This window comes from Vigna radiata, chromosome 8 (genome assembly GCF_000741045.1).
Source record: "Vigna radiata var. radiata cultivar VC1973A chromosome 8, Vradiata_ver6, whole genome shotgun sequence".
Lineage (NCBI taxonomy): Eukaryota > Viridiplantae > Streptophyta > Magnoliopsida > Fabales > Fabaceae > Vigna > Vigna radiata.
Window position 1 is genome coordinate 743,041 of NC_028358.1, and position 11,373 is coordinate 754,413.

General features: G+C 33.8%; 1 protein-coding gene across 2 annotated transcripts; it reads right to left on the minus strand.

The window, feature by feature from the left end:
• Positions 1 to 1,145: 1,145 nt before the first annotated feature.
• Positions 1,146 to 11,005, minus strand: LOC106772419 (serine/threonine-protein kinase tricorner). 2 transcript variants are annotated; one of them, XM_014658812.2, is made up of 15 exons: positions 10,769 to 11,005; positions 9,718 to 9,796; positions 9,073 to 9,439; positions 8,580 to 8,754; positions 6,424 to 6,507; positions 6,117 to 6,358; positions 5,756 to 5,975; positions 4,821 to 4,900; positions 4,622 to 4,706; positions 3,780 to 3,911; positions 3,577 to 3,690; positions 3,432 to 3,479; positions 2,522 to 2,606; positions 1,907 to 1,963; positions 1,146 to 1,696 (listed from the first exon to the last, which is right to left on the minus strand). In XM_014658812.2, exons 3-15 carry the CDS (start codon positions 9,285 to 9,287, stop codon positions 1,596 to 1,598), a joined length of 1,638 nt encoding a protein of 545 aa, XP_014514298.1. In that variant the 5' UTR covers positions 9,288 to 9,439; positions 9,718 to 9,796; positions 10,769 to 11,005; the 3' UTR covers positions 1,146 to 1,595. The 2 variants fall into 2 exon arrangements, with proteins under 2 accessions (XP_014514298.1, XP_014514299.1); XM_014658813.2 differs by lacking the exon at positions 9,718 to 9,796.
• Between the last annotated feature and the right edge of the window lie 368 nt (positions 11,006 to 11,373).

Sequence of the window (11,373 nt, forward strand, 5' to 3'; positions counted from 1 at the left end):
AGGTTACACGTTGCAAATGTGTTTTGTCACATCTCTACTCTCTTTTGCCACATCACCACATTGTTAACATCGTTAAAAAATTAATGGAATGGACTTGATTGATGTACATTAAATCAATTGTAGGCAAAGTTAATACTTTTTAAAAGTAGGAACCAAGTAAACACTTTACTCTGAAATTAGAACTACCCAAATAATTAAACCTTAAAAGAATTGTCTCTTTTATTCACCAAAACACCCAAAAACATATTTGAAAAGGGAGTGTGAGATTGTTGCTGAAATTATGAATGTCACCAAAAACACATTCCCCTTCAGTCATGATTAACCTTCAACCCATGACTTGGTAATGAAATTCCTAGTCGAAAACTGATACAGATAATTTGTACAAGATAAGACAAACCCCGAGTTGCACCAATATTTATTTTCAGTCGAGTGTCCCAAGATGAAGGTTTTGTGTTATTATTTCTCCAACAATAGATGAGTCTCCAAGCTTCTCTTTGGCATGAATTCGTACACGAGGAGAAACTCCACATCATCACAATAGTAACCTAAAAGCTTCACTATGTTTTGGCGAGAAACTATTCTCAAACGTGATTTCTGACTACCACTCTTAAAGGCCTAGCATACTTTTGGGATTCAAGTTTTTTTTTATAGTTACCATGGACAATGGGCCAAATCAGCTAAGACTGATTTTGAGAAAACAGGTCTAAACAATTTAGTCATGGTGAATGTTCACAAAAAGAGCATAAAGAAAGACCTAGCGATGGTGCACAAGAAAATAGAAGATGAAAGGAAGTGGTGGGGCAGAAACCAGAATACCACGAGGAACCATGGCTGGAATGTGTTGTAAGCCTTTGATTGAACAAACCAAGGTTGCTTCTATTGGTGATACTTAGAGCGGTGGACGATAAAAACAACTAAAATAGACACTAGAAATATCTGATATTAGAAGACGCGCGGGAAGAAACTCAAACGATTGGTCTGATACCATATTGAAATTACAAACAAAGAGAAGTGGATTTGTATTAGATAAGGGAAGAGCTTTTTCACCCTTCTTCTTCATCCTTTATTTATAGGATTATAACAATGGAAGACAACTAAGATTAAAATGGAAAACACTCACACACAACTAATACACAACTCACAGCTGACAAACACACAAGCTAATTATTCTAACATAAGGCATGATTTCCGCAGTATAGTTTGGACCCTAATGTCAGATAACAGAAATTGTTAACCTACAAACCAATCAAAATCTATAAATTGTACAAAAATGTGTGAATTGCACATCTTTGTCAGAAATTCAACTTCAACAGTAACTTAATTACAGGGAAAAGAAACTATGATATTTAACATATTGAAGTTTGATAGAAGGTGAATTGAGGAATATACACCTTATAACATTTTTCTACGCAAATAATATCCCAGTCAGCCAAAAAAATCAGCCATCCAAAACCAGAGATTTCAGGATCTGCTGGCTTCCAAATCTATCAACTCCAATCTAACAAAAGAATGTGAGAAAATGAACAATCAGTAGACATCCACATTTGTTTGTGTCCATGGTCTTCAACATATCCTGTAAAAAATATTGGTATAGATCATTGTGATTCACTTTTTTCAGGAACTTCCATTTGAGGAGGTAACAGGTTTAAGAAGCTTCCTCTGACAGGTTGATTCGCAGCCACAGCTGATTCATCCTCTGTATCACACAATAAAACTAATTTATTAGAGAATCTTTCAAGCCAAACCAGAAGATATAGTGACAAAGTAACAGCAACTGCATTAGGAAATTATCGTGACTTGTGAACTTCTGAAACCACTTAATAATCTGCTTTATGGCAGTTTCTAAAGCATTTATACTTCACTGGATAGAAAGACAGATATCTCAAAAAGAGTAACATATTCTTACCAAATAGGGCCTTAATAGATGGTCTTTTAGGTTTTGTGCTCTTCTTCTTCAATTCAGCTGATAATGTACACAAAAAAAAAAAAGACTTGTGAGGAGAAATGCACTGATGAATCGAACAGTGATGGCTATAAAGTGAAAAAATAAAAAAAGAAATGCTCTATTTACACTTGGCAAGCTTCACCCGCATGATCTCACCAAAAAATTACGGTAAATCAAAATTAAAATTGCTCAACGCATCAAGATCCAAAGTTAGTTATTATCTCATACAGGAAACCATATATATAACACAGGAATAAGACAACCTTTATAAACATATCTGCTTCATTTTAATTGCATGGCAATAAAATAAAACAAATAGTTAATGAAATATCAGTTATACAACTTTGGAATCAAATTAAATTAACAAGAGAATCAAATATTCAATTAGATTAAATGGTCAAAAGAATCTTTAAAACACAACAAATAAAATATCAAACAGGAATGTTTTTGTTCTGGAAAGAAAATGATAAAAATGAAATGAAAAGTTACATAGTAGAACAGTTATGACACGTTTAGATATATACATAGGTATACACACACACATATATAGAGAGAGGGAGAGAGATTTGTAAATACCAATTCCTGGTATTTCATGATCATTTACGATTTCCAAATTCTTGTATGTGTACCCAACGAAGTTAACATCTTTAGATGGCAGCATCTGCAGCAAAAACGACACAACTAAGAAATAGCCTGGGCTTTAACGATTTTCATTGTAAAGCTAATGGTTCATGATTTTCAAATCAAGAGGAAATTGTAATAGGAGTTACCATTAACAATTTTTGTTAAATTCCAGGTCATCCAATGTAAATTCATTGGCAAACCAAATGTTTTTAGTGGCAATCTGCTACAAGCATAATAGCAGATTCCAAAGATAATGAATCAACCTTCTGGAAATTACTCGAACCAATTCTAAGCACCTTATTTTCTCAATTACATACAACTTAAATTGTCAAGATGTTTCATCACATGAGAAACCAATCAAAAATTTATAATAGATAGATTAATGGATAGATAGATACATAAAATAATAGAGAGATAAACTCATTCTAGCAGCTTTATTTGTGACGAATAACCCAAAATAATCTGATTATGTGTAATTTGATCTTGGCAGAGTACACTCCTTATAAACCTAGATTCCAATATGTACACAGTGAATGAAGGAAATTCCGAAATTCAATATAGTATATTAATCAAAAAGCATATCTAATCAAATATATATCACAGAGGTCTATTTATAACCCAATATCCAGAAACTTAATAAACTATTTCTATTCTAAGTTGGAATAAGATATCCAAAGCAGAAAAAGATCCCTTAATCAAAGTAACAATAAAAAATCCCAGGAGAAAGACACTAATTGCGAGAATAAAAATCCTAAATATCAAATCTAATGGCCCAATCCACATCAATGACATTAACAAATGGTAGAATTACAGCAGCTCTTGTAGACCAACTATATACAAAATGTAAATAACAAGAACCAACCTTTCTCCAGGGCCCTGCTTTTGAGCAAGCTACAGTTTGCTTGTCTACCTACACATCATTGGCAGAACAAAAAGAGCGTGACATTGGTGGCAAAAAAAATTAATGAATTCTTCTATATCCATGAACACCAAGACACCTAACACACCTCTTCAAACTTCTCAAAGTTTTGAGTATCTAATTCATCATTGACCTCAGGTATGAAAGCAGCTTTCATTTTGTACAGTTTGTCCCATTCGATGCCTTTGAACCATGGATGGGCCTGGACAAAATCATCAACCACTTATTTGTTAATGCACAACTGTATTGTAAAGTAGATTGTAAAATTTAACAAATAACACACCACAACACCTTTATTTCATAGGCTCCTTTGGTTCCAAGCCTCTGCTCTACATTACACAGGAGTCTACAAATAAGATCTTTTGCCTCTACTGAAAGTTTAGCTTCTTCTGGAAATTTCAAATTAGTTCTCCAATTTACTATCTGCATATTGAAGTTGACGTACGATACAATTATAATTGACGAAAACGAAGAAAAAAAATGTTACAAAAAAAGGAAGACATGAAAGCAATCCACTCGAATCATTATAAATAGCAGATAACTGTCAAATTTCATCTATTACTATAAATAACAAAATGCCATAATTAGCAACAGAAGCATGATACAAATGATTTACATGTAACAAGAAACTATAAGGGAGAAAAAAAATATCATGAGAAAGAAACAATTGTCTAAATCAGGAAATCCTCTTGTTTTTTCTTAAACTTGTTCATACTCAATAATTGCATCCTCCTGGCAAAATTCAATATTTCCAAGCCTTTCTGAACTGTATTACCTCTGTTAGATTACATTTACCTAAAATATATGCAAATCACATTTTTCTACTAAACCAAGTTGCATGCTTAGCTACAGGTAATGTCGTTCAAGACTCTTGAAATTTTCTGTACAACAGTAAGCAGATAATTCTTCAAAATAATAGTTACATTGTATGGTTTAAATACTCAGGCATTTACAAAGCACAGGTGCATACATCTATTCTATTGAAATGTATAATATTTCACGCTAATTGTCATGAGAAACAGTTAAACCTTGCAGAACACAATGGACTCAAAATCATACATGGCCTAATCCAATTCATACAAAATGCATGATGAATTGGAATGGAATCCATTAAGAGTGCTTCTGCATGTTACCTTTCTACAAGTCAACATTGGTTCATCTGAGTAAAAGGGTGGATACCCCACAAGCATTTCATACATTATAGCTCCTAGAGACCACCTGGAAGAATCCACATAACATCAGAATGAACTGAAACAATAAAAAGTTCACAAGAAATTGGGGGGCCTTAGGTAGAATTTTGAATGGAGAAGGAGAAGACATATTATCTAATACCAATCACATTCCACGCCATATCCTTTCTTCAGCAGAACTTCTGGAGCAATATAATCAGGTGTTCCAACAGTAGAATAGGCCTGCGTTATTGCAAAGAAAGAAAGGCTTAAAATTGAGGCAAAATCAAGTGTTCAACAATTTACATGTTAAATTATAGGATTTAAGACAGGGAAGGAAGAAATAAAAAATGTATGCAAATTATATTTTCCAAAAGACAGGGCACTACCCCTGTTCATACTAAGACTTAGATATACACTTTTAGTTCAAATAAAATAGCATAAATGACCAAACAAAACTACATTCTCTCCACCAAAGGTCCATAAAGATATTTTATAGATATTTTAATAGCCCCATCAAGCCAAAGCTAACAAAGCTTTAAGCATATTAAAATGAACACTTAAAAATATGACAAAAAAAATATAGTAACTTGGTGCGAGTCCCATGCACTTGGTACCCCCCTTTAGAGTTGTCATCCTTAAACCCAAGAGGAAATGATGTAAAATTCAAGAGTGCCAAAAACTTTCCCAATATGCATTATACTACAACCACAGCCTCCCTTCTTTGACAAACCTCCTATTTATACTACTAACTACTGAACAGTTAATTAAAACTATAACTACTCTTAGTTCATTAAAAATGTATTCCAGTTAGTTATAACTACTCTAACTGCTCCAAGTTAGTTACAACTGTATTTGTATCCCTATTGTTATTTTTGTTCCTCTATCTTCTCACATACACTTTCCTAATGAGAGGTGGTGTATCACTTTCATATCCACCTAAAACATGCCTACAAAAATAAACATATCAGCATCCAAAACCTGTAAGTAATTAACAATTAATTGTTTATTTAATCCTAAAAATGGTTCTGGCTTGAAAATAAACAAGGAATTAAAATGATCATAAATGTATGTGGAAACTAATACTGAGGGTCTTACAAGCATTCGTCGATTTTTCTGCCAATGCTGCAGTTGTTCCTGTTGAGTTCGTTTAGGAGCCACTGGACGTCCATCACTTTGGAGGGCTCCACTTCGGTTATTTCCAACAGAAAAGTCCTTTTCTTGAAGATTACTGCAGTCTAGTGGTTTACATAATCCAAAATCTGATAACTTCATGTGACCATTTCTATCTAGCAGCAAGTTGTCAGGCTTGATATCTCTGGAATGCATTTAAAATTCAAATAATCAAAAGTATTTATAGATCCAAAAGAAGACCACTCTAAGTATCGGTGATCCATGTCATAAAAGGATACTACAATTTTCCATCATTTGACGTTATTGTTTACAACTTTGTGTTTACCTATGAATATAATTATGCTTATGAATTGACTCTATGGCTAGGACAGTCTCCCCAACATAGAATCTGGCTTCATCTTCTGTCAGTATATCCTTCCGCATCAGCAATGTCATCATATCTCCACCAGGTAGATACTCCATTATCAGATATAAATATTCCTCATCTTGAAAGGAACAATAAAGTTTAACAATGCAATTGCTGTCAACTTCAGCAAGCAGGTTTCTCTCAGCTTTGACATGTTCAACCTGAAAAAGTATCCAATAAGTTTAAGAAAGCACAATTTACTCTAACAATGTGATCATTTCAATACCTGGCCACGACGAAGCATCTCAGATTTCTTAAGCTTCTTCATAGCATATACATGACCAGTAGCCTTCTCCCGGCAGACTCTAACCTATGAACAGATGGAATTGTAACATTGTAACAAATAATTAGATAAGTTTATATAAAAATCAGAGTTTCAAAAAAATACTCATTACTTGCCAAAGAAGCTAATAAATAACTGCACTGTCTCCAAGCCAAATTCTTCATAAAACTTCGCATGCTACTCAATGGTGGAAACAGCTAATATGCATAACACAAACTAAAGTTTTCTTTGCAACTAAAATAATTCATATAATCCAGCAATCCAATAGAGTTTAAACCAGCACAATGTCAAAATAGATGGTTCTTTAAATCGTTAAATTGAAGGTTCTTGATAGTAAAACTTCATCATCACTACGAATTTTGAAATACCAATATCCCACGTTGAAAGACCACTTCTCCCTAGCATACCTTAGTTATATCCTTAATCTAAAAATTTCTAACATGTGTAATGGAAACAAGTGTAATATAAAAACGATGGGCCAATGGCAGTTAGGTCTCCAACTAAATTTCATAAGGGGGGTTAAGGGTATAATTGAGAAGGAGAATTCTGTTACACAAACAGTGCAGGGGGCTAACAGAATAGACAACGGTAATGAGGGGATTGGAGAGGCAGATATGGGGAAATCATGCAGAAGACATGGACATGATGGGGGTGAGGAGCAAGAAGTGAGGAGGGTGATTTTTGTCACTGAGCAGAGAGCATTCTCTGAGTAGATTTTCTTTTTGCATTTTCTATTTGCTTCTTTCTTATACTAATCTCACTGCAATCAAGGCTAGTTCCATAAATTCCCATCAAACATTAATAGTAAATTTCAGTTCCTGTTAATATAGCAAAGTTAAATAACTAATATGAGTGCCATTACTCAATATGATTAGCAATTCTACCTCCAAATATCAGGAATAGCAATGAAAAAAGAGAAGAACAAAGCTGATTTGATTGTCAAAGAGAGCTATAAACTTGTAATCAGAGTTTATGGTTTCAAATTGCAATCAACATCACCAGTCACCACACATACATATCAGTCAACTCCTTTTAGTCACTGGAAGTAACAGTACTCAATGCAATCTACTCAAGATTCTACATAGGACCTACCTAAAAGGCAAAATTATACTGATACACACATGTATATGCATACAAAAAAATATAGTAAAGAAAACACCCTCTAAATCACAACATTAAACTATCTTAAATTGGAAAATCATAATCATAAATATTAATAAGAAATAGCCGATAAATGTGAAAACAATTAACCTTCTTTTCTTTCAGTTGATAAAAACAGCACATTTAAATTTGAAAAGAAAAAAAAAAGTAATGGCAATTATGATATATAAATCAGAAAACCGAAATTCATTCAATTATGAAACATAAATTAGAAAATCACCACACATATTGCATGTACCCGTTTCAGGCTAACTATTGCCAATTTCAGTTCATTACAACCTTTTACCCTAGAAGAAGAGTTATCGGCCATCATTTGTACTCCGTAATTCTAATAGAAACAAAAAAAAAGACAATAAAATTTTTCATTCCAATAATATTGCATCATTCAGCCCTTTGCGTCTGCTGAGAGCCAACAAACAACCTACAGCCCCAAAGAAATAGCAATGGCAACAACAGCCAGAGCAGCAATAATAGCTGCAACAACAGCAATGCCGCCACGGAACCCACCAACACCCTGTTCTGGCATTAATGCTGAAGGATAAAAGTCAAGGCTATCCACCTAGGAAAATAGAGGGTGAGAGAAAGATGGCTTTGTCGCACTCGCAGAATAGAAAGGCAAAGACTAATATTATAAGTTTTTGGAACCTAACAGAAAAGTGGAAACTCTCGTTCAAGATCATTGATCCTGTGATTACAGGGTCAGGATCACAATCCAGAAGCAATGTGACCTGGCTGCAACTGCAAGTTAGCTCACTCTAGGAGCCAAAATTCGTAGAATTGTACAAGTCAACGAGTTAAATCACAACTTTAATAACACTTACTGTAAGATTATTGCCAAGATCTGTTAATATAAAAATTATTAAGGTCAAACATAAAGATGGTTTTACTTGGATGCATAAAGATAGTTTCATTTAAATACATATAAAGATAGTGTATACCTCTCCAAATGCACCCTTTCCAATCATAGTCAGCGGCTCAAAGTCATCAGCCCCCATCTTATGTCTCTGAAGCCGCATGTACTCCCTCTCCTTTTTCTCCAAATACTGAAGCAAGTTGTGCTGCTCTTCCTCAGACACTTCAGCATCTGCCAACTTCTTTTCTAGCATATTACGTCTGCAAAAAAAAAAAAAACATTAATTCAGGTCTTATTAAAGACTTAAAAAAATTTCCATTTCCGTTAGCTATTTGCACATAATAACATATCACTTCAGAGACCATTAAAGAAGATCTCACAAAACTATATTCCAGAATTAGTTGGAAGAGAGTTTGCTTGGCAACAAAAAAGCAGCGGCAGTAAGGAAAACACATCTCAACCAGCTCAGAGATGACAATTAGCATGCGAGAAAATTACTTCATATGTACAGAACTCATCAAGAACACTAGACTGAATTGTCATCATGGCCTAAAATATATAAATTGAAGTAAAGATACCTTTCCTTCCTCTCCTGCAGGCTTTGCATCTGCTTCTTGTAATGATTTTCTATGTACTGCTTTGCAGCTTCAACCTTCTGTTTGGTTACATTTGAAGGTGGTTCTTCATTTGTTGGGGGCTTTGGCCCTTCTTTGGTCACGCCTGTAGTTTCTTTTGCAGACTTCATTTTATCATTTCCCTTGAACTTACTAAACCACCGCCTTGTAGTTTCCATTTTATTCGTTCACCTCTTATGTATCCGTTTTGTGTTTCTACTTTACTAAAGATCAAAAGTTTTGCCAAACAAGGATCTTGTTTTACCAGACATGAAAAACAAGGTACTATTATTCTTCACCAGAAGTACTCAAGGCACATCAATTGCTATGTCTGTCCAAAGAAGAAAACAAACAACAACACTCAGCTAACAATCCACCACAAAGTAATAGCTGGTCGAATTAAAACTTTAACACAAAATCAAGTATAGAAGCAACATTCAATTTTCATTAAATAGGAAGCACAAATAAAAGAAAAGAAAAGAAAAATAACTCAATAGTCGTTTGTTAAGCAAGTAAAGGATAATCAGATGAAAAGGTTGATCATAACTAATCCAACTTCAAGTAAAGGAACTGTCAGAGAAACTGCAGTACTGAAAGTAAAATTTATACCTAAACTCGTCATTGTCAAACTTGTGAATCGAAGAGAACTTATGGTCTCCCAAACATATATGCTTGGAAGTTTACTTACCTAGTATAAAATTCCATATAGAAAACTATTAATGACACATACATAGCATATAATACACTTAACATGGCAAGAATTAAAATTTCAACTTCATCAAAAAGACAAGTAGCAAATAACAATAATAAAGTTGGATGGTACATTATTAGCACTGAATAAGATCAAACCATATAAATGACAAAATCATATATAAATTTATCAAAAACATATGTTCCAAAATTGAAAATATTTGAAAAAGAGTTAAAATATTGAAATCATTTAAACCCTAGTACAACACTGTCACTTTCATTTCAATGGGGGGCAAAATTTTCAATTGATTTCAAGCTTGTTACCTTGCTTCTCTACTCTAAGAATGACATTACTTAAGCTCATCTAGAAATAGTTTCATTTGCAACTTAACTCATTTTCTCTAATCAGAACCATAAACTCTTAAGAGTTCACAAGTCAAGCAGCTAACTCGAGAATTTAACAACAGTCTGAAATGTTTCAAAAGTGAAGCCACCAGTCACAAATTTCAGAAAGCTGAAGCATTTCCCAACAATCCCGATTTCACAACAAACCTTCCAAAACCATCTGATTTTTTCCACACCATCAAGAGTTTCCATAACTTCTAGGTTTCTTTAAGAGCGCACGCAAAAATACACACACAAGGATATCATATGCAAAAAACAACGAAATCAAAAGCCAGAATACCTATCCAGAGCATTGTAATCAAACAATTCCCTGTGCATTTCAAAATCACTCTTCTGGGCAGCAAGGAACATGGTCAAAACACAATCTTTTTGGATAATCCCAAAAAAAAAACGACTTTTTCCCTTTCCCCACATGTTCCTACCGACCCAGTGACATAAATACGATAGGACCCCCACAGACACACTCAAAAGAACAAATAAACAAAACCAAGAATCAAAGTCAAAACTGATTCAACAGCAGCAGCAAAAGTACAATTTTGGATTGAAAGAGGAGGAAAAAAGGAACCTTGAATCTGGAAGTTGCGAGAGAAAGAAGTGAAGAAAGGGGGGTGGAAGAGCGTAGAGAAGCAGTTTGCTTTGTTGTAGTTGTTGTGGTTGATGATGACGATGGTGGTAGTGACAGTGATGTGAATGCGATTCAATTTGCTGGTTTTAGCTTTTTGTTTTGTTGTGAGTTGAAAGTTCACAGTTGAAAGTTGTAAGGCACTTTTAGAATAATATTAAAGTTGGATAGATATTGGATTACACAGTGGAAACCGAGTTCTTTCTTCTTTCCTTTCTTTCTATTCCACCTTACCCAACACAACACACTTTACGTTTCTTTTGTTGTTACCCTAATAACACGGATTCATTAATTCTTTCGATTTTCAAACATCCATGACTAAACACGCTCTAAATTTATTTATAATCTTCTAAATTCAATTTCATTCTATTAAAAGTTGTTTTCTTTTATCATACATAGTCACTTCATAAGTGCAAAGCTTTTAACTTTTATTAATAATCACAAATTTAAGCTTTAAATGGGATTTTAAAGAATTACAAGACTTCAATTCAAAACGTTATTTTAAGGATTTAAAGTGAGTTCAATGTTCATTTAGTGTTATTGCTAAA